Source organism: Pseudopipra pipra, chromosome W (assembly GCF_036250125.1).
Source record: "Pseudopipra pipra isolate bDixPip1 chromosome W, bDixPip1.hap1, whole genome shotgun sequence".
In the NCBI taxonomy this organism is placed as follows: domain Eukaryota; kingdom Metazoa; phylum Chordata; class Aves; order Passeriformes; family Pipridae; genus Pseudopipra; species Pseudopipra pipra.
Genome location: NC_087580.1, coordinates 25414202 through 25435306, shown reverse-complemented (window position 1 = coordinate 25435306; position 21105 = coordinate 25414202). Strand labels below are relative to the sequence as shown.

General features: G+C 50.7%; 1 protein-coding gene and 1 pseudogene across 1 annotated transcript; both read left to right on the top strand.

The window, feature by feature from the left end:
- The first annotated feature begins 6804 nt into the window (after positions 1 to 6804).
- LOC135405253 (zinc finger protein 850-like) overlaps positions 6805 to 21105 on the top strand; it is a 259075-nt pseudogene continuing 244774 nt past the window's right edge.
- LOC135405411 (olfactory receptor 14A16-like) lies at positions 17736 to 18715 on the top strand. Its single transcript, XM_064640108.1, has one exon. It carries the CDS (start codon positions 17736 to 17738, stop codon positions 18705 to 18707), a length of 972 nt encoding a protein of 323 aa, XP_064496178.1. The 3' UTR covers positions 18708 to 18715.

Below are 21105 nucleotides of genomic sequence, written 5' to 3'. Positions count from 1 at the left end.
ACCCCATATAAACTTGCTGTATTAATTGCTCTTCCTTTTTCCAAACGTGAAATTCAAGTGTTTGGTTGGTGGTTGATTTTTGGAATAAAAGGAACATTTCATGAAGATTACTGAGTGTCAGCAGGGAATCTGGTGCTTGTCCTGTTCTGTTTGACCTGCTTTTGAAGTGTTACTTGTCCAGCTGGTGGTGCTGCTCCATGTTGGAATCCTCAGGAGTTTCTCTGCCTTTTGGCCTGTTATGGAGCCTCTCTCTGCTCTTCTCAGTGTGCAGAGCTGCATTTGGGTGTAGGTGTTTGAGGAATAGTGTGACATGTTGGATGGTGTAGGTGTTTTAGGAATAGTGTGACCCATTGGATGGGATGCTGACATCATGAGCTGTGTTGTTTGACAGAGGGGAATATTCAATCGTCATCGTGTACTGGGTAATGCAAAGTCTAGTAAACTACAGTTCCCTTTTTCATTTCTGGAATATTTTGGACCAGACTTCAGTGCCTTTCATTTTTATGGAATAATGATGGGCTTAAAAGTTATCCAAGTTTTTAATTTATTTTTCTTCTGTTTGCTGTTGTTCACTTCCTGTGACCCATTTCTTCTGGGTGGCTGGTGTCAAAGTTTGGTTGTCTCTTTGTGGCTGCCTCTGAGAGGGATGCTGTTGTTTGACTCTATTTCCTCCCTAAACATCTTTCTAGAATATTTCCTTTCTCCATCTTTCAAATGAAGAGAATTCAGAATACTCTTGGTTGGTGTAGTCCCCACTCTGGTAAGGAAGGCAGTTTTCTTTGACTGTGCTGTCCAACTCTGTAGGTGTTTACAGGACAAGCCATAAGTAAACTTTTATTTCCTTCTTGGAGGCAATTTTATGTGCTTTACACCTTTCTTGTCTTGACTTTCCTTATCTAGTTTTTTTTCAGTGTGGAGTTTTAATTTACATAGGTGAGAAGAAAGATAGGGAGGAGGAGGAGGAAGGTCGTACCTGTTTTTTAAGTGCTTTAACTGAAAATCTCAGACAACAGTATTGTAACAGATTACCATTTTTACAGAATATTTGGCTTTTCTCGTGGAATAACAGCCTTTTCTTTTGATGTGATCTGACCAAATCCCCATTTCACTGCTCCTCTGCCAGCCCACTGTGTTGCCAGCAGGTCCATCTCAGCTGCTTCTTTGTCCTCTTCCTGCAGCTCAGTGGGAGTCTGTGTGTTCTGTAATGTTAAAAAGCTTGTTTCACATTTTCAGTAAATATTGACAGCAGGTTGGAAAGTTTAAGGTTCTGAACTTCTGGTTTAGTGTTCTTTATGTTATTAAAGTGTACATTGCAGGACTGCTCCATTTTGTGATTCTAAAGGATATATATTGTCAGACTGTCTGCTCAGAGAGTATTTTCTCTGACTGCAATAAGGTTTGACCTGGTGCCTTAAATATATCAATTTTCTTGCAGCCAGGTGACTTACTGTACTTCCCAAGAGGGACCATCCACCAAGCTGACACTCCTCTTGGGACCTCCCATTCCACACACGTGACCATCAGTACCTACCAAAACAAGTCATTATTCTTTATCTTTTGTTTTGTGTGGCTTTCCTCTGCCAAGTGATGTGTGTGAGTAGTACAGACCTGGGATGTGGTGAAGTTTTGGAGCTTGGGGGAAGGAGGGGAGCAAGAAGACTGTTGTTGTTTGAAGCAGCCTGTTTGAGAGGTTTTCATGCAGCAAGCTTGATTGCTTTTTAATTGCTTATTTTATTATTTACCAGCTGTAGGCTTTAATGTGGAAAATGCTACAACTGCAAACTCACTTCTGTATTTAAAAAAATCTCTCATCAGTGGCTGAAGTTACTGTTCATTTCATGGCTCAGATAAAGAGTCATGAGTTACTCCTTTCATCATGTTTTCTCCTGTATTTGATAGTCACCTGCACTAATCTTCTGACAGATTTGCTGCCAATTCTTCCTTGCAAACATTTTCTGCTTATCTGTGGGTTTTTTTTATCTCCTACCCCATGTATGCAAGTCAGATTTCTTATGACACACTCCCAGTCCTTGTGTGCCCACACTGTTATCACACAGGGAAATGTTCTTGCCAACCTAATCAGCCTCCCAGATGCTGGGTTTGGAGCCATTGGTCTGAGTTAGGAATTAGGAAGGGCAGAACAAGTTTGGGCATATTCTAGATAACTGTGAGATGAATCTCTGACCACCAGCTGTGCCATTCTGGAAGCCAGGATGGGCTGGTAACTCTTCATCTGGCCACTCCTCCAACATGGAGAGAGGGTTAAGAGGAAGCTGCTCAAAGGTGTCAGTCTTCTTAAAAGTTGGGTTCAGATTATTTCAATTTACACATGTGTTCTTTTCTTCAGAAGGTAAAAAAAAAACTAAACCCAAAAAACAGGAGAGGAAAAGGAAAAGCTGCTCTTCTTCCAAGGTTAAAAAGTGGAGTCGTCCCCCGTTAAGGCTGTTGGTAATGAAGTGCTGACATCCTGCCTCTGCACCTCCTGTCAGCAAGTGCAGGGAAAACAAGCAGGAGTCCTGGTGCAGGCTGGTGTTCTGACTTGTAGATGGAAGTATGATCTAGAAGCATTTCCTTGGCAAATTGAAGAGAAATCCTTGAAAGCAGCTGTGGAGGAAGTGCTGGTGGAGGTGGCACTTCCAGGTATTTTCAGGTTTGTCTGGGCCAGATCCCAGCAGGAGAGAAGTGTGCACATGCGGGATAAGCAGGGCAGTTTGGAAAAGCAGTCCCTTCACAGCCCGGCTCCCCCCAGCTCCCTTTGGGGGTGACCCCCCGCCCCTCGCGCTCCCTTTGGGGTCCCCCCCGCTCTTTCCCCCCCGCCGCTTTCCCGCCGTGCCCGCCCCGCTCACCCGACAGGGCGGGGCCGGCAGGGACGGGGCGGGGACGGGCCGAGCGCTGATTGGCTGCGGCGGGGGCTCGAGAGGCGGGGCGTGCGCAGAGCGCCATGTTGTCTGCGGGGCAGCGGTAGCGGCGGCGGCGGTGAGACTGCGCTCGGAGAGCGCGATTCTGGGGATCCGCTCGGGGCTGCGGGGAGCGCGGCTGTGGGTGAAAGGCTGGAGGGCTCGAGAGGGTTTAGCCGAGGGGTTCGGGGGTTCCCGAGGGTCAGAGCGCGGGGCCTGGAACCCGCGTGGGGGGGGTGGGGCTGTCCCAGCTCCTTGGCTGCACTGCGCAGGCGCGCCGGCGTTACCCGCCGGCATTATCCGCGACCCGCCAATACCCCTCCCGCAACAGCGCCCCCTGCCGGCCCGGCGGACCGACCCCAGGGAAAGGGGATCCCAATGCCCCCCCGAACCCCAGAGACCCCCAACACGCAGCAGACAGAGACCCCAAAGGGACTGGGGCCCGAGGGTTTCCTAAAGCCCAGCAGTGGGGTTCAGGGGATCTCCCAGCCCCCAGGGGAAGGAGTCCTGGAGGTGCCCCCCAAAGTCCGGGGGGGAGATGTACCACATCTGGGTAAGGGGATCCCAGTGCCCCTCAGTACGGCCCAGTAACCCCCTCACTGACCAGCCAGTGTGTCCCAGTGACCTCCTACTGCCCCCCAGGATGGCCCAGTGATGTTCCAGTCAGCACCCAATAACCCCCAGTATGGCCCAGTAACCTGCCAGTGTCTCTCCCTCTGTCCTGATAATCCCCCAGTAACTCCCCAGCCCCTCCCAGGGGCCTTCCAGGATCCCTCAGTAACCCTCTAGTCCCTCCCAGTGCCTTCTGGTTCCCCCCAGTGTGTCCCAGTATCCTCCAGTAATCACCCAGTGCCCTGAAAAGACCCCCAACTGTCCCCAACGTGTCGGCAGATGCCCTTGGCCTTTCTGTGAGCGTGTGGGGGGGCATTTTTGGGGTCAAAAGGGCCAGGGGGGGCTCCTGGGGTGAGATGGAGGGTTGGGGACATCAGGGATGGGGCTTGGGGCCAGTGGAATTGGGGGTGTCAAGAGGGGAATAATGGCAATGGGGAGGCCCTGGGGACATTGGAGACACCAGGCTTGTCTTGGAGTGTCAAGGGGGGATTTAGGAACACCAAGAGGGTCTTGGAGACACCGAGGAGGTCTCAGGACTCACCTGCTCTTGGTGCAGCCCCTCATCTCCCCCCAAGACCTCTTTCACCTCCCCATATGTCCCTTAACCTCCATTTTCCCTTTAGTCCCTGTCCCCCCACAGATCCTTTTGATGCCCCAATGCCCCGAAAACCTGTTTTAACTCCCCCAAATACACCCAAAGACCCCTAAACCTCCCCAAATCCCCATTCAAACCCCCAGATCCCTTCAAATCTCCCCCAGCCCCCCCCCTCAAATCTCTTCCAACCCCCCTCCACGAGGGATCACCCGGCACCCTGGGACAGGAACACAGTGGGCTGTACTGGGGGCACTGGGCTGTACTGGAAGGGCACTGGGGGGGCTCAGGTGTCCCACGACAATGTGCCCCAGCTCCAGGAGAGCTCTGGGGAGCAGTGCAGAGGTACTGGTCTGTCCTGGTTTGTGCTGGTCTGTCCTGGTCTGTCCTGATCTGTACCCCCCAATCCCCAAAGCCCCTCCTCAGCTCCCCCAGGACCCTCCCACACCCCAAAGCCCCCCAGACCCACCCAGGCCCCTGACTTGGTCCTGCTTCCCCTTGAGCATCTGCAGCTGCTGCAGAACCAGGCATTTCATCAGCAAATGTGCAGGTGACACCAAGCTGGGGGTGTGTTGATGTGCTGGAAGGCAGGAGGGCTCTGCAGAGGGACCTGGCCAAGCTGGATCCATGGGCTGATTGCAAGGGGATGAGGTTCCAGCAGGCCAAGGGCCGGGTCCTGCCCTTTGGCCACAAGAAGCCCCGTCAGCCCCCCGGGCTGGGGCCAGAGTGTCTGGAGAGCAGGCAGGCAGAAAGGGAGCTGGGAGTGTGGATGGACAGGCAGCTGAAGAGGAGGCAGAGTGTGAGCAGTGTGATGTTAGAAAAGCAGGCTAAGTTGTGGACTGGTTGTAGAAGGAGGAGGAAGCCCAGAGGCCAGTGCAAGCAGGCAGCCCTGAGCTTGCACATGATGTCCCCTCCCTGCAGGTTCCTGTCCTTGAGCCCAGGCCCTGAGGTGAGGCTGAGAAGTGGCGCGGAGGTGAGCCCAGAGCTGTCCCTGAGGTGAGGCTGAGAATAAGTGCAAGGCAGAGGTGCTGCTGAGGAAGGAGAGCCCAGTGGTGGGGCAGAGACAAAGCTGTGAGTGCCCATCCCCGAGAAGGTGCTGTGTCCATCCCCTGTGTGCCAGGTGAGCTGGGGCTTTGCTGCAGAGCTGCGGGCGCTGATTTGAGCGTCTCCAAGTGCTGAGATGGTGGGCACCCAGGAACACAAACTGTGCCTGGCCACGGAGCCTGCAAGGAGGAGCAGAGACAGCGGTGGCAGTGTGGGGGTCCAGGTTGTCCCTGTGCCTTCCCCTGCAGGCCCTGGCTGTCCCTGCTGGGCCCCTGTCCATCCCCATCAGGTCCGTGCCCGTCCCCCACGGGCTGAGCTCCCCCCAGGAAGTGCCGTGGAGCTGAAGCTGCTGCCATCCCCCCCTGCAGCCGCTGCCCCAGCCAAGGGAGCAGCAAAGGCAGGGCCAGGAGCAGAGGCAGCAGCAGGGGAGCCCTGGGGGGGCCGGGAAGCTCTTGTGTGGGTCAGGAAAGAGGCGCTGGGCACGAGGCCGGGGCTGTGCTGAGCAGGCCCAGCCCTCACATCCCCCCAGCCAACGCCGGCTGCCCGGGGGGCTTGGGAGGGACCCTCAGCCCGTGTGCCCCACACTGAGCTGGCAGAGAGAGAGCCAAGGGACAGGGCCACGGGCAGGGCCACAGGTGAGGGACAGGCAGGGCCATTGCAGGGCCACGGTGAGGGCACAGCCTGTGGCAGCAGAGCTGCCCAGGGCCGGGGGCAGCCGGGGGTGTTGGTACCAGCCAGTGCTGGGGCTGAACAGAGCACGAGGCCTCTTGCAGACCCCTGTAGCAGCCTCCCACGTGTCAACCCTATTCTCAGGGCACACACATTTCTTTGGGCCAAAGAACCTTAAAACAGTTGGCACTGACTACACTTTACCACCATCTGTTCTCCAGCTGCTCTGCTGGTTCAGAGCAGCACAGTAAGACAGTGGGGATCCCTGGTATCCTTGGAAAGGCAAGGTCCAGAAATGGGGAGGAGGGGGGGCAGAGAAGGGGAAGCCTGGACAGTGGGGACCCCTGGGATCCCCGGGACAACAAAGTGGGGAACCTGGAGAGGGGGAAGGTCTGGGAACGCCGCACCCTGAAGGTGAAAGTCAGAGCAGAAGGGACCCTTGGGACCCCCAATACTGCCAGCATCCCAAAGTGGGACCCCCAGCATCCCAGACAGGGCAGACCCTCTGAACCACAGAGGGCAGAGACCACAATGGGGGAAGTCTTGGGAGCGCTTTTTTAGACAGAATTTTCATATTCTTGAGTATTTTTTTCCTGAATCTCAACTTTTTGCAGTCTGGGGGGGGGCTTCATCTTGCTATTTCTGAGAGGTTGTTTGCCTGAATCCTGGTGGTTTGGGTTTTTCTGGGCTGAATCTTGGTGTTTTGGAGGTTTTTATGGTCACAGGATGCCCGGTGAGTTCTAGAGATGGACTTGGGCAGGAGGAACCCCCAAGCCAACGCGCTCAGCCCTTGTTTCCCCCCCATCAGGATTTGTCCTTCCCAAAGCTTGGGCGGATGGAGGAGGAGGCTGCGAGGAAGAGGAAGATGCCTTGGGCCCCCCAGGCAGGTGAGGAGGAAGTCAGTGTCCCTTTGGGCGGGTGTTGTGCTGGCTCTGTCAGCCGAGCATGGCCCCGGCTGCAGGACAACCCCGCTGGCGCCGCCGTCCTGCCGGGGCCGGAGTTGGGGGGATGTCCTTGGCCTTCCCTGTGGGCCGGAGGCAAATCCCCTCCCTGTCCTTCTTGCTTCCTGCCCCAGGCCCCGAGCTGAGGACGGAGAGCCCGGAGGACAAATCCCCCCGTGAGACCCTGGTGGGAGAGGCCGTTTTGAAGGGCTCCCCAGCGCAGGAAGGCAGCGGGGAGGAAAAGGGCCGGAGATCCCCCCGCAGGAGGGGCTCCAAAGCCAGCCCAGGGTACTCTGAGGAGGAAAGAGCCAGCCTGTGCCAGGAAGGCGGCCGGAGCTTGAGGCGGAGCTCTGAGCTGGTGGTCCCTGAGCAGCCTCCCAGCAGGGAAAAGCCCTTCAGGTGCTTGGAATGTGGGAAGACCTTCAGCAGGAGCACCACCCTCCTCTCTCACCAGCACATCCACACTAGGGAGCGTCCCTACCCCTGTGGGGAATGTGGGAAGAGCTTCAGGCAAAGCTCCAAGCTTATCCAACATCAGCGCATCCACAGTGGGGAATGGCCCTACACATGTAGGGAATGTGGGAAGGGCTTCAGTGACAGGTTCACTCAACGCATCCACCAGCGCATCCACAGTGGGGAACGGCCCTACACGTGTGGGGAATGTGGAAAGAGCTTCAACTGGAACTCCAACCTCCTCACCCACCAGCGCATCCACACTGGAGAACGTCCCTACACGTGTGGGGAATGTGGGAAGAGTTTCAGACACAGCTCCACCCTGCACTCCCACCAGCACATCCACACTGAGGAACGGCCCTACACGTGTTGGGAATGTGGGAAGAGCTTCAACTGCAGCTCCAACCTCCTCAGCCACCAGCGCATACATACTGGGGAGCGGCCCTACACGTGTGGGGAATGTGGGAAGAGGTTTCAGACCAGCTCTCATCTCCTCAGACATGAGCGGACGCACACGGATGAGAGGCCCTTCCGCTGCACCGACTGCGGGAAGGGCTTCAAGCAGAACTCCACCCTCCTCACCCACCGGCGCATCCACAGCGGGGAGAGGCCCTACAAGTGTGGGGCGTGTGGGAAGAGCTTCACCGACAGCTCTACCTTGACCAAACACCAACAGACCCACCAGTAAGGGAAGCCCTGTGAGTGCCTCGACTGCGGGAAGAGCTTCGGCAGTAGAACTGACACGCAACAAAGGTTTCAAAAGGTCTTCAGGATTTTGAGTATCTGCACTCCAACATCAGTTTATTCTTTTGAATATGTGTAAGTTTAACCTCATTTTAGTCTGAAAGCCAAATTCACCACTACCCCATTCCCTGATAACCATGGGCTGATTCTGACAAGTGAGGCAGAAATTACCCACTGCCCAGCAAAAACCGATGGGGCCAGCCAGTGATCTCTGCCCTGGCAGCCCTGTTTCCCCAGTCTCATCTCAAAATGACCAGTTACACTGAAGCAAAGAGCACTGGAACCAGTGCAACAAGCCCCAGTCTGACTTTCACACCTGCCCACGTGTCCTGTTTCTGCTGCTCTACAGACTTCCTTGTTTAAAATACAATGGGAAAATGAACAGTTTTTGGGGTTGTTTTGGTTTTGGGGCTCGGGTTTTTTTTTTCCCCCACTGTTCTCATTAACCTCATTTCAAATCTATTTCGGTGTTTGAAAATGAATTAAAATTTTGAATGATTTTTAATGTTAATGCCTTGACCAAAGTATCAAAACATGAAAAATAATAATAAAAAAAAAAAACACTACGAAGCTGTCCATTATTGTGACAATCAAACACTCAGAAGTACGAACTTAAGCACAGTGAAAACCCCATAAGACCATTAAAATAATTTTAATATTTATATATTAATATATTTTTACTAAGCTTAACATAAGGAAATTTTATTCCTGACATCAGCTTTCCCCACCTCTTAAAAAGGTAATTTAGTTACATCTTAGTCACCCTTGAAAGGCTCTTTCCACTTGGGTTGGCCTCTGCCTTAGACACTCATGAGATCTGCCAAATCCAATTTAAGGGCAAATTTCCCCACCAGGTTCAACTGCATTGGTTTTACCAAAAACTTTGCAAGTAACCCCACAACTTTCATCTTAAACTCTTCTCTCAACCTTGTAAAATAATTAGCAGTAAACAGACCTGATAATGTGTTATAATTAAGAACACGTTCTTGTTCTCAGAGTTGTTCATACACAAAAAAGATGCCACAGGAACGGCCAAAATATTAATAGCAACTTCTACACTTTGGAAATCTCCATTTGGTTTTTAAAGATTTCACAGTGGTTGTTTCCTTAGGAATTAAGGCACATTTTATCAACAAGTTTCAATAAAGTTACAAAAACATCTTCCTCCACTAAGACACAGGCAGTGATCCTAACCTGAGGTAGGCACTGAAAAGCCCAATTTTTTTCTTAGCTGTCATGAGTCTTTCATTCCTTCTGCCACATCAATTAGGCATCAGCCCATTTTTCAAGCTGCTGTTACCTACCAGCTCCTGGTTTGGTTTCCAAGCCCAGTATTTTGGCCACGATGAAATCAGGGACCTGGGCACTCATGTCAGAATGACAAAGAGTGCTGACCCTCCCTGCCAAGGGAGACAAACCATTCCCAACCTCGACCAAAGGTTCAAGGCAACGATTCTGAAACAAAATTTACAAAGTTTTTCTCTTCAGTTTTTTGCTGCAATTCTCTGTTGCTCAATTAAAAGACCACAGCAGTGAAAGACAAGGCCTGATGGCCAAACCCAGGGCTTCAGCCACTTGAGGTCTATTGAAACCTTCTGTTCCTCAAGTGGGAAACTGAAATCCAACACAGCTTTCCTTCTGTGCATCTGAGGAGGTACCAAGGGAAGAGGAGAATTTAAAGGATTAATTTTTATGTATTTGAGGCCGTGTTTTAATATAAGTAAATTGTGAGAGATCACAAGAGAGGCAGTTTGCTCATACATAACTTTTATGGCCGATTTCACACAGTCCAAATTCACAGCAAAAAGGAAGTTCCTGAGTTGTTTCAGGGTTTTTGGTGTTTATACATTTATTTATTTATTTTTTATCTTTAAGGCGTAGGAATTCAAATTTATATTTGGGTACCATTTTATTCAAACATTTATTTTATTTAAACATTTTTTGTATTTTTATTTATATTTTTTTAATATATTTAAGGTGTAGGAATTTGAATTTTTATTTGGATACCATTTTATTTAAATATTTATTTTATTTAAACATGTCATTTATTTAAACATTTTTTACGTATTTATATTTTTTTCATATATATATTTAAGGCGTAGGAATTCAAGTTTATATTTGGATACCATTTTATTTAAACATTTATTTTACTTAAACATTTTTTACATATTTATATTTTACCACCATCAGATGCTCTGTAAGCACAGCAGTCAAAGCACAACTCACGTAGGTTTGGGTATTTTTAGCTAAGGCTGTTTGCCAGGTTTCTCAGATTTAGAGAGGAATTCCCGGTAAGATGTGACTTTATTCACAGATGCACTCTTTTTTGGGTGTTAGTTTGAAATCATAAACTTTATTGCATTAAGCAAAGTATGTCAACTTCAATAAAGCTCCTGGTGTTTTCAAGTATTTTCCCTCTTCTCTTAAACAATTGGAAAATAAAAATTGGTGCTTCAACTAAACATTATCTACGCTCACCAGAGAGGGCAATACTGGATCTTTCAGGATCCACACATTTGGATGCTTTTGCAATTGGTGTTTGAAGCAACTTCTTTTGTAGACAACTGTTGCATTAAGTAAATTAAGGCTTTCACATTCAGCCCCTTCCTTTAGGTAAGGATTATAAACCAGAGAAGGAGGGAAGAATTACTCGGTGTGTAACTGAAAGGCCAAAGTCCTACCCAAGAAACCAAATGTGACAACAGCTCATTTACAACCCAGTGAGAAAACAAACAAAAATGCACACAGAAAGATTTAGGAGTCATGTGAAGATGAATATAAAAATGGAACATGAGTCACGTGTTTTAGAGATTCGAGCAGATGATTGGGGGCTAGAAAGGCATCAGTGGATAGCACAGGAAGAGTTTTGAGGAACAGCTGGAAGGAGAAACCTGGCAAGAAATCTGCTGTTCTACACAGACCTGCAGTGGGAAAAACAGTTTAAGACTTCTGAAGGAACAAAGTAATAAAACTCACAGAGCCCAGGAGCAGAAGAGATTCAATACTTGCCAAAAAGCATCAAAACTAAGCTCATGGACACGCATTAAAAACTGAATTCCTCCAATTCATGAATTCCACTCTTTTACTTCGGGATTGAACTCGGTGATAAAACTGTTCCAAAGTCACAAAATGTGGCAGGGACAACAAAAGGTCAAGACCAAATTGATTTTAGTGAAGGAAACTGGAAAAGATTCTACTCCCGTATTCATCCAGTAGAGATGAATAATTTTTTAATTATTAATTTAAATTTTATTTTTTCTACTCAAGCCTGCCAATGTTGTGGTTTTTTTGACTATGTGAGGAATGATCTGAAGTCTATCAGCCAGCAGTTTAATTTTAAAAAAAACCAAAACCAAACAAATACCAAACTGTCCTGGCATTACAGATCATTTTGGGCAAAGCCAGACCTTTGTGAATGAAAAACAGCAACAGAACAACTGTAGAACAGGAGACAGTTACTGACTGTATTCAACCAAAAGCTGCAGCCAGTTCAACGTTAGAGCCTTGTCTGCTTCACTGGGTGTTTTTAAAAAGCTAAAAAGTAAATGTTATTAGGAATTACAACTTACCAGTCCTTCAACCAAGAGCAGCTATTTTGCTTACAGTGAGCAAATCAATTCCTCCACACATCTGCAGGGAAAATGGGATATTAAAACACTTGAATTAAAATTAAAAATAATAAAGAAATCCTAAGGACCAAGCATTAGACTGTGAGTATTACACAAGTCCCATCCCTGAATGAAAAAAAAACAAACAAGCATTACAGATGACAGCATATGCTACAAAAGACATTTTATAAAAAACTTTCAAGTATCACCAGGGAATGTGTTATCAAAGAACCTGTGCAAACCACCCAAGAAATTCAGGCCCAGTCCTGTACACAAATCCCTTGAGAAATTACCACCAGACAAACACAGATAACCATATATTGCTCTTACAAGAAAAGACAGCTCCAAAGAGCTCAGAAAAGTAAACAAGGGACAGGTAAAACTGCCTTTATTGTAACACCTGTTCAGCACAAACAGCATCAGGGCAATCCAGGAAAGGTGCAGACTATTATGACTGAAGTGCATGGAACATGCAGGTCAGCCAAGATCTGCTCCTGACACTGTGGGGTTTAATTTTAATCTTTAATTCTGCTATTTTTTGAAGAACAGGTCAGTTAAAAGTTGCAGCTTTAGACATTTCAGGATTTAACATTAGGAACACAAGTCTTGGGTCTCACAGACTCAGTCCCCTCATTATCCTCAGACTGGTCTTGCCTTCGTTGTAACAGACTGTGCAATATCTGTGGTTTTGACCCTCTACACTGAAAATTCCCATGGGATTTCAGATATGCTCTGTTGTTCTTCAGGTCTGAGATCATTTCTAAACACCAACTCTCAGTTCTCACAGATCCCATCAGACAGTTACACAACCCAGTTCCAGAACACACTGACACACACATTTGCACATCAGCCCTGTTTGCTGCAGGACATCCATCAATTCATAAAAATGTGACCTACACTACAATAACAATATTCTATCCTTGCCAAGCATCAGCCTTTGTGTTCCCAAAACCAAGAAACAGGCCCCAAAAATCTCCTCTACAAATACCTGAAGTCTCCTGTTACTGCTGTTACTGTTGTCAAATGTGAGTTCTACAATATCCCCAACCATTAATGATACGAACTCATTAAGTACAAAATACAATCAAAGTTTAACGCAGGTTCTCCCTGGTGAAATGGGACATTGAATGAAATGGATTTATTTTCCACAAATACAAGGCATATGTATCTATATACACAGATTATAAAAATTACAAGCCACTTCTCAAATAGCCTTCTAGAGAGCAATGAGGTCCCGCCTGAGCCTCCCCTTCTCCACACTCAACCAGCCCAGTTCCCTCAGCCGTCCCTCAGCAGACATGTTTTCCAGAGCCTTCCCCAGCTCCGTTCCCTTCTCTGGACACGCTCCAGCCCCTCAAGGGCCTTTTGGCACTGAGGGGCCAGAACTGGACACAGCACTCCAGGTGGGGCCTCCCCAGTGCCCAGCACACAGGGGCAATCAGTTCTCTGCTCCTGCTGGCCACACTCTTCTCCACAAAGGCCACGATGCCCTTGGCCTTCTTGCCCCCCTGGACACACTCTGCCTCATATCCAGCCCCTGTCAAGCAGCACCCCCAAGTCCCTTCCTGCTGAGCAGCTCTCCAGCCCCTCTGCCCCCAGCCTGGAGCATTCCAGGGGGTTGTTGGGAGCCAAGGGCAGGCCCTGACACTTGGCCTTCTTGATCCAGCCTGTCCAGATCCCTCTGCAGAGCCTTCCTGCCCTCCAGCACATCCACACTCACACCCAGATCAGTCAGTCTGACCACCAGCAGTCCAGGGTGTCAGTTCTGCTGCCCCCTCCTTCCTTCACCCAGAATGGAAAAATCCATCATTTTGGGGTCTCTGTGCCCGTCGGCTCTGACCACCACATCCCCTACCAGTCACAGAATCATGGGTTGGAAGGGATCTTAAAGAGCATCTCAGTCCAACCCCCTGCCATGGGCAGGGACACCTTCCACTAGACCCAGAGCTCAGAGCCCCATCCAACCTGACCGTGAACACTTCCAGGGATGGGGCAGCCAGAACTTCTCTGAGCAACCTGTGCCAGGATCTCACTACCATCACAGTCCACAAATTCTTCCTAATATCCCATCTAACCCTTCTCTTTCTCAGTGTGAAATCATTTCCCCTTCTCCTGTCACTCCAGGCCCTTGTCCAAAGTCTCTCTCCATCTTTCCTGTTGGCTCCCTTCAGGCACTGGAAGGCCACAATTAGGTCACCCCAAAACCTTCTTTTCTCCAGCCTGAACAATCCTAATTCTCTCAGCCTTTCCTCACAGCAGAGCTGCTCCATCCCTCTGATCCTCTTGATGGTCCCCTCTGGACTCTCTCCAGCAGGTCCATGTCCTTCCTGGGCTGGAGCCCAGAGCTGGAGGCAGCTCTGCAGGGGTGACAACATTACAGCCCTGTGTGTTCCAGCAAGGACACTGTGGAACCTCCTGGAGTAAAGGGGCCATTGTGACACTGTAGGGCCTTCTGGAGTCAAAGGAACCCTGGGACACTTTGGAACCTCATGGAACCAAGGATTCATTGTGCCATGAAGGGCCTCATGGAACCAAGGGAGCCCTGAGACATTTCAGGCCCTCATAGAATCAAAGGGCCATTGTGACACTGAGGAACCTCGGGGACTTATGGAACCAAAGGAACCCTGGGACAATGTGGAACCACATGGAATTATTAGGCCACTGTGAAACTGCAGGGCCTCATGGAACGAAAGGAACCCTGAGACTTTTCAGAACCTCATGGAATCAAGGGGCCACTGTGATACTGCAGAGCATCATGGAGACAAAGAGACCCCGGGACACTGTGGACTTCAAGAAATCAAGGGCCCATATTGGCACTGTGGAACCTCATGGAATCAAGGAGACATTCTTATGCTGCAGGGTATTATTGAGCCTAAGTGACCATTGTGACACTGTGGAACCTGATGGAGTCAAGGGGCCTTTGTGACATGCGAGGCCTCATGGAACCAAAGGAACCCTGAGACACTTCAGGACCTTGTGGAATCAAGGGACCACTGTCACCCTGCAGAGCCTTATTGAGCTAAATGGACCTTGGGACACTGTGGAACGCTGGAATCAAGGGGCCACTGTGACACTGCAGGCCCTCATGGAACCAAAGGAATCCTGGGACAATGTGGAACCTCATGGAATCAAGGGGCCATTGTGACACTGTGGAACCAAATGGAATTACTAGGCCACTGTGACACTGTAGGCCCTCACAGAACCAAAGGAACTATGGGACATTGTGGAACCTCATGGAACCAATGGGCCATTGTCACACTGCAGGGCCTCATAGAACCAAAGGATTCCTGGGACACTGTGGAATCTCATGGAACCAAGGGGACACTGTCATATGTGGGGCCTCCTAGAACCAAAGGAGTCCTGAGACATTTTGCAAACCCATGGAATCAAGGGTCCATTATCACACCACAGAGCCTTACGAAGCCAAATGGACCCTGCGACTCTGTGGAACCTCATGGAATCTAGTGGCCATTCCCACACTGTAAAACCTCATGGATACTCTCAGGTTCCCATTACTAAGAGAAACCTCTGCCCAAATTCAGCTGCAAAGGAGGCCATGTGCCAAAGTCAGCAGTCCAGCTTTGATTTAACAGTAAATAGGAGGTACAGAGAGAGAAAGAAAGAAATAGAAAGGCAGAGAGAGAAGAAGGGGTGGTGGGAAGCCAGTGAGAGAGAGACAGAGATGAAGTAAATGTATCACACCATGGAGATCCCTGAGGCTCCCACCGGTCCTTCTTCACTCTGCTCTGCTCGGTGGAGGGTCCCCAAGTTGTGCTTCTGGGCTATCACTTTTATACAGCCCAAGCCCCAGGTATTCAGGGGGTAGATGCTGTTCTCACAGCTTGGGCTGGCACATCTACAAGGACTTGCTTCCTTTCCCACAACTTGCCATGGTGGGAGTTTTGCCCGGTGTGCTTCCAGTCTGCAGGTGGGAATCTTTGTCTGGATGGGTTCCCCAGACCTGCCTTACCAGCCCTGGCTTCCTGTTGGGGCTGTCTGCTCTTTCCCACACTCTGCACAGTGCAATTCTGTCCTGGGGGCTACTTCCAAAGCTTCACCTCCCTTTAGGCCTTGGAATTAAAGGCCTTCCTGTTTGCCACCAGTGCTTGTGTGTTGTGGTGCCTTATGGGATTTTCCTGCTTTGACAGTGTTTTGAGACAGTTCATTGTGCCCTTCAACTCCTTCCATGTGCACACACACACATCACTCTCACCAGTGTCTGGCCCTCCAAAGAACACCAGACCTGAGGATTTGTAGCTCCCACTCCAGTGGTTGGCACTTGGAGCTCCCTCCATACCCAAAGCTCAGAGCTCCCAGAATTTAAAGATATTGTGCCTCATTCTGCCAAGACAACCCTTGGAAAAAGTGTCCCTCTGTGTTTCCTGGGAGAAGAGCACTCTATTTTCATCTTCCAAAACCTTGGAGAGGTCCCAGAGATCTCCCAGGAAGGAATTTGGGGCCTCAAGCCCATGACCCGTATATAGAGGCTGAGGACTCAGGGGTCAGTGGTGCAAAGATTGAGGACAGTAGAGGAGTAGCCTGAGAGGTCTGGAAGGGGGGTGTGAGAGCTGGTGGAGCTTTTCTTCCTGTCAGAAAACAGCCTAAGAAAGAACTAGTGCCACCAAGGGCAGCTGGGGTGGCCTAGACTGGGGACAAGAAGTCAGAAATTCCCCTCCAAGGGCAGTGCTGTGGTGCAATATGTCACAAAGCAGGAGTCTGGATGAGCCCAAGGCTTTGTGTGTGCAGGAAGAGCCAGGGAGGACGCAGAGATGTCAGTGCAGGAAGGTGCCAGCCAGGTGGGGCAGCCGGGGGGATGACGACAGCCTGCAGGGAAAGGGGCAGGGCATGGACACCGTAGGACAGCCTGGGCTGGAGAGGAGACAGGGATGGGGAGAAGCTGAAAGGCCCTGACAGAGCCACCTTCTGCAGGCCTTTGACCATGGCTGCTGTCTGTGCCCCTGATGCCAGGAGGAGGGGAGTGGCCCTTGCAGCCCTGGGGCCTCATGGCCTCCTTGTCCCTGCTCAGCAGCCTGGCAGGTGTCACCCCATGGTCCTGCCCTTGGCATTGCACATCCCACATCCCAGTGCCCCAGGAAGAGCCCTGAGGAATGAGGCAGGGACAGGATCTGCCTTCCCAGAGGCTGGGTGTCAGGGCTTGGCCCTTTGGATTAAAGAAAACAAGTCAAGGTTTCCTCAGCATCAGAGCCACCTTTCCCTTGCTTGTCCATCCTTGTCATCACTGTCTGCAGTTTTCTGCTCTAACTGGAACCCAGGGACACGTTCTCAGTTGTGTCCCTCAATGAGACTCATTAGCACTACTGGAAACTTCAGTGTTTCCATCTCATTTTGACTTCTTGAAAAGTTGTTTGAACTTCCTCTCAGGGACTGAGTCTCATGTAAACAACATCAAAACCCCCAAGGGTCATGAAATGCCTGGGGCTGTTTCTGTGCTGCTGAGCTGGACCAGGCTCCTGGCACCCAGGGAGCTCCTGGCAAGCAAGAAGAGCTTCAAAGAGACAGCTCTGCTGGTGAGCAGCTCCTCTGCACAGCCCAGCAGGGCTGAGGGCACTGCCAGGGCAGCTCAGGGACACCAGCAGGGCACAGACACAGCTTCAAGGGGCTCAGCACTGGCAAGAGGGCTGAGAGCTCCCTGCAGGAGGAATCTTGGCAGGGTGCACATGGTGAGTCTGTGGCTGCAGGGCAGTGCAGGGGCAGCTCCTGGAGGTATCTTCTAAAGTTGGCCCAGTCCCAGCTGATGGGATGGGAGAACAGGGGCTGGTTTGGGTCACTTTGGAAGAGCTGTGAAGCCAGGGGTGCAGCCAGGGGTGCCCAGGGCTGTGGGGCAGAGGAGGGTCCTGCAGCCCAGGGCGCTGTGCTGGGCAGGGACTCTGCTGCCTGCCAGGGGCAGCTCTCAGCCAGCCCAGGGAGCTGCTGCCAGGGCTGGGGCAGAAGGGCTGTGGGCAAGGACAGTGACTTGGATGGCTGAGTCCTTGTCAGCACATGGCCGGAGCTCCTGCTCCTCACAGCACCCTCAGAGAGCACAAACCAGAGAAAAGAAATGCCTTGACTTGGAGGGGATTTCTCTGAAAAATGCACTGGCTTTGCTGAGAGGGGGCTGTCTTAATTGTTCCCTGTCCTTTCCTTTTCTGAACAGAGCTGTCCTAAGAAAAAGCAAATGCACAACAGCAGCTCCATGCCCCAGTTCCTCCTCCTGGCATTCGCAGACAGGCGGGAGCTGCAGCTCCTGCACTTCTGGCTCTTCCTGGCCATCTCCCTGGCTGCCCTCCTGGCCAACGGCCTCATCCTCAGCGCCGTAGCCTGTGACCACCACCTGCACACCCCCATGGGCTTCTTCCTGCTCAACCTCTCCCTCACAGACCTGGGCTCCATCTGCACCACTGTCCCCAAAGCCATGGACAATTCCCTCTGGGACACAAGGACCATCTCCTATGCAGGATGCCTTGCACAGGCCTTTCTGCTTGTCATCTTTCTTGGTGCAGAGGTTTTCCTTCTCACCATCATGTGCTACGACCGCTATGTTGCCATCTGCAAACCCCTGCACTACGGGACCCTCCTGGGCAGCAGAGCTTGTGCCCACATGGCAGCAGCTGTCTGGGCCACTGGGTTTCTCAGTGCTCTGCTGCACACAGCCAATACATTTTCCCTGCCCCTGTGCCAGGGCAATGCCCTGGGCCAGTTCTTCTGTGAAATCCCACACATCCTCAAGCTCTCCTGCTCACACTCAGGTTACCTCAGGGAAATTGGGCTCATTGTGGTTAGCTGCTGTTTATCACTTGGTTGTTTTGTTTTCATTGTTTTCTCCTATGTGCAGATCTTCAGGGCTGTGCTGAGGATCCCCTCTCAGCAGGGACGGCACAAAGCCTTTTCCACGTGCCTCCCTCACCTGGCCATGGTCTCCTTGTTTATCAGCACTGGCACATTTGCCCACCTGAAGCCCCCCTCCATCTCCTCCCCATCTCTGGACCAGGTGGTGTCAGTTCTGTACTCGGTGGTGCCTCCAGCACTGAACCCCCTCATCTACAGCCTCAGGAACCAGGAGCTCAAGGATGCCCTGAGGAAATTGATAACTGGGTGTTTTTCAGAAGCAATAAACTCTCCTTCTTCTGCATGTTATGTACCTCATTAAAGGCCAATCCTGTTATGGACTTCAGTAAAGGCCCACCACATCTTCTCTATTTTTTGCTCCTGGTAGGGGTGTTTATTTGGTGAGAATTTGTTCAGACAAATTATATATATTATACATTATATATTATATATATGAATATATATCTATATAAACAGATATATAACTTTCAATTCAGTGTTTGCCTTTCTAGCCTGGCCCACAGGCTGTACAAATTGGCAATTGTACTCACTGTCTGCTTAAACCAAATAAAGAACTCTGCATTGACTTGTTTGCCTGACATCTTTCCTCTCTGACTTCTCTGCAGCTGCAGGGTTGGTGCCTCTGTGCAGAGCTGGGCCAGAAAAGAGTCCCAGCAGAGCAGCACTGCCAGGGAGCAGCAGCCCTTCTCCTGCGTGGCCTCCTCTCCCTTCCCTTCCACACTGTCCTGCAGAGCCCTGTGTTGTTGGAGGCCTCAGTGCTCTGGCAGTCGGTCCCAGTCCTGCTGCAGGACTGCCCAGGGACTGCAGGCGGGACAGCCACGGGCACTGCTGGCACAGAGCTGACCTCTGCAGCAGCACTGCCATCCTGCAGGGGCATCTCCTCAGGCCAGGGCCTCAAAGCTTCCATCTGCTTTCCACTTTGCTCTCCAGGATGTGCCCAACACAACACCCTGCAGAGGAAAACAGCAGTGACCAGCACAAGGGTGGGAGTGCTCAGGGTGGGGGCACCCAGCAGTGCCCTGGCACAGCCAGCGCCGCTCCCAGCACTGGCCTCTCACCCCAGGCCATTGGGCTTGTTCTTCCCTCCAAGGAGGGACAGCAAATGACCAGCTCAGGAGTCCATGTTTGCACTGCATGCACAAGACATGCCCATGTGTCACGGCTTGGGGCTGGGGGGGTGGAAGGCTTAGACAAAGTTGATGGCAGAAGCCGTCTCGTTGAGCTACGAGGGGCAGAAAGGACCCCCTTGCTTTCTAAATTCCTTCTCAGAGAGGACCCTGGCTGTGGCTGGATACAATCTCAGGCTAAGATTTTGGTTTAGATTGAAGGAATTATAGAGGTGTGATTCAATCACTTTGACCTGCAGGTTACAGTGATGGCAAATCAGAAATATTTCTAGAAAATGAACTGTTTATTATGACAAATGAACAGAAAATTGATCACACAATTGAATAGATGAAAGACCTTAAAAAGAATTATTTCCTGCACAGTATAAAAGCAAAAACCTCCTGGTACTATAGTGTACAATAGGACAGTGCAGTCTATCAAATTAATTCTCTTAAAGTATTGGATCAAAGCCAGCAAAAAGAAACAATCCTGAAGCAGAGATTGAGGTAACTCACCCCACAAGGACAGGGGGTAGTTCTCTCTCTTTCACTTAACCCCTGGGCAGTGACCATGAAGAGCTGTCCCTGCTTCATGGCAGAAGCTCCACACACTTCAAGGAAGTCTGTGGAAGAATCTGCCCCATGACAGTTGGACGGGGCTTTTATAGTTATCAAGGGTTTGACTGCCAGACATATTTGCAGGCCAGAGAGCAGCTTATCTATCAAATCCTGCTTCAGAAAGCAGGATGTGTGTTTGAAGTTTCATGAAGCATTTTGGGTTTAGCATAATTCGACATTAAAAACAGCACCTTGACAGCAGCAGTAACTCATCACAGAGAGTGTGCATTGTTTGCATTCTCTGACCATTGTTTAGGTATTATCAGAGCTTCCTGCCAGAAACAGTCCCTTTATTCCACAAGGTACCAAAAACTCTCAGGGTTCCTTTGGTTCCATGAGGCCCTGCAGTGTCACAATGGCTCCTTGATTCCAGGATGTTCCAAAACATCCCAGGGTTCCCTTGGCTCCAAGAGGCTCCCCCGTGTCCCACCGGCCCCTGGACTCCAGGAGGCCCTGCAGTGTCCCAATGGCCACTCGGTTCCAGGAGCCACAGCGGCTGCCGCCGGCGTCTGTGCCCGGAGCCGCCGCTCCCACGGGGCTGCCGCACTCACCGCCGGGGTTGCCGCTCGCGCAGCCGCCGCTCTGCCCCGGCTGCACCGGGACCCGGCACCGCCTCGGGCCTGCGCTGCCGCCTCAGCGGCCACAGGGACACAGGGATGGGGGACCTTTGCTCTGACACTGAGGGGGCCTGGCTTTGTTCTGCTGGGGTCTGGGCTTTAGGAAAATTGCTGTTCATTTTCATGCTCCACTGGAACACCTCCTGAATTCCAAAGGTTTCCTAATCCAGGGGCAGGGGTTTCTATGGCATCGGAGGTGCCGCCCCTCGGGACACATTGTCAATAAACCGTCCAGCTGACTGGGATGGGTGTAAGAGCTCCGGAACACAGGATAAGGAGTCATCCCCTGGAAACCGTGGAATATTCCCTACCTGAATCCTAACCCAAAGAGAAGAGTTTGGATACAATTCCCAAATAG

Bases quoted from the DNA above. Each gene is read 5' to 3' on its own strand.
- LOC135405411 (XM_064640108.1), top strand. From the start codon at position 17,736: ATGCACAACAGCAGCTCCATGCCCCAGTTCCTCCTCCTGGCATTCGCA.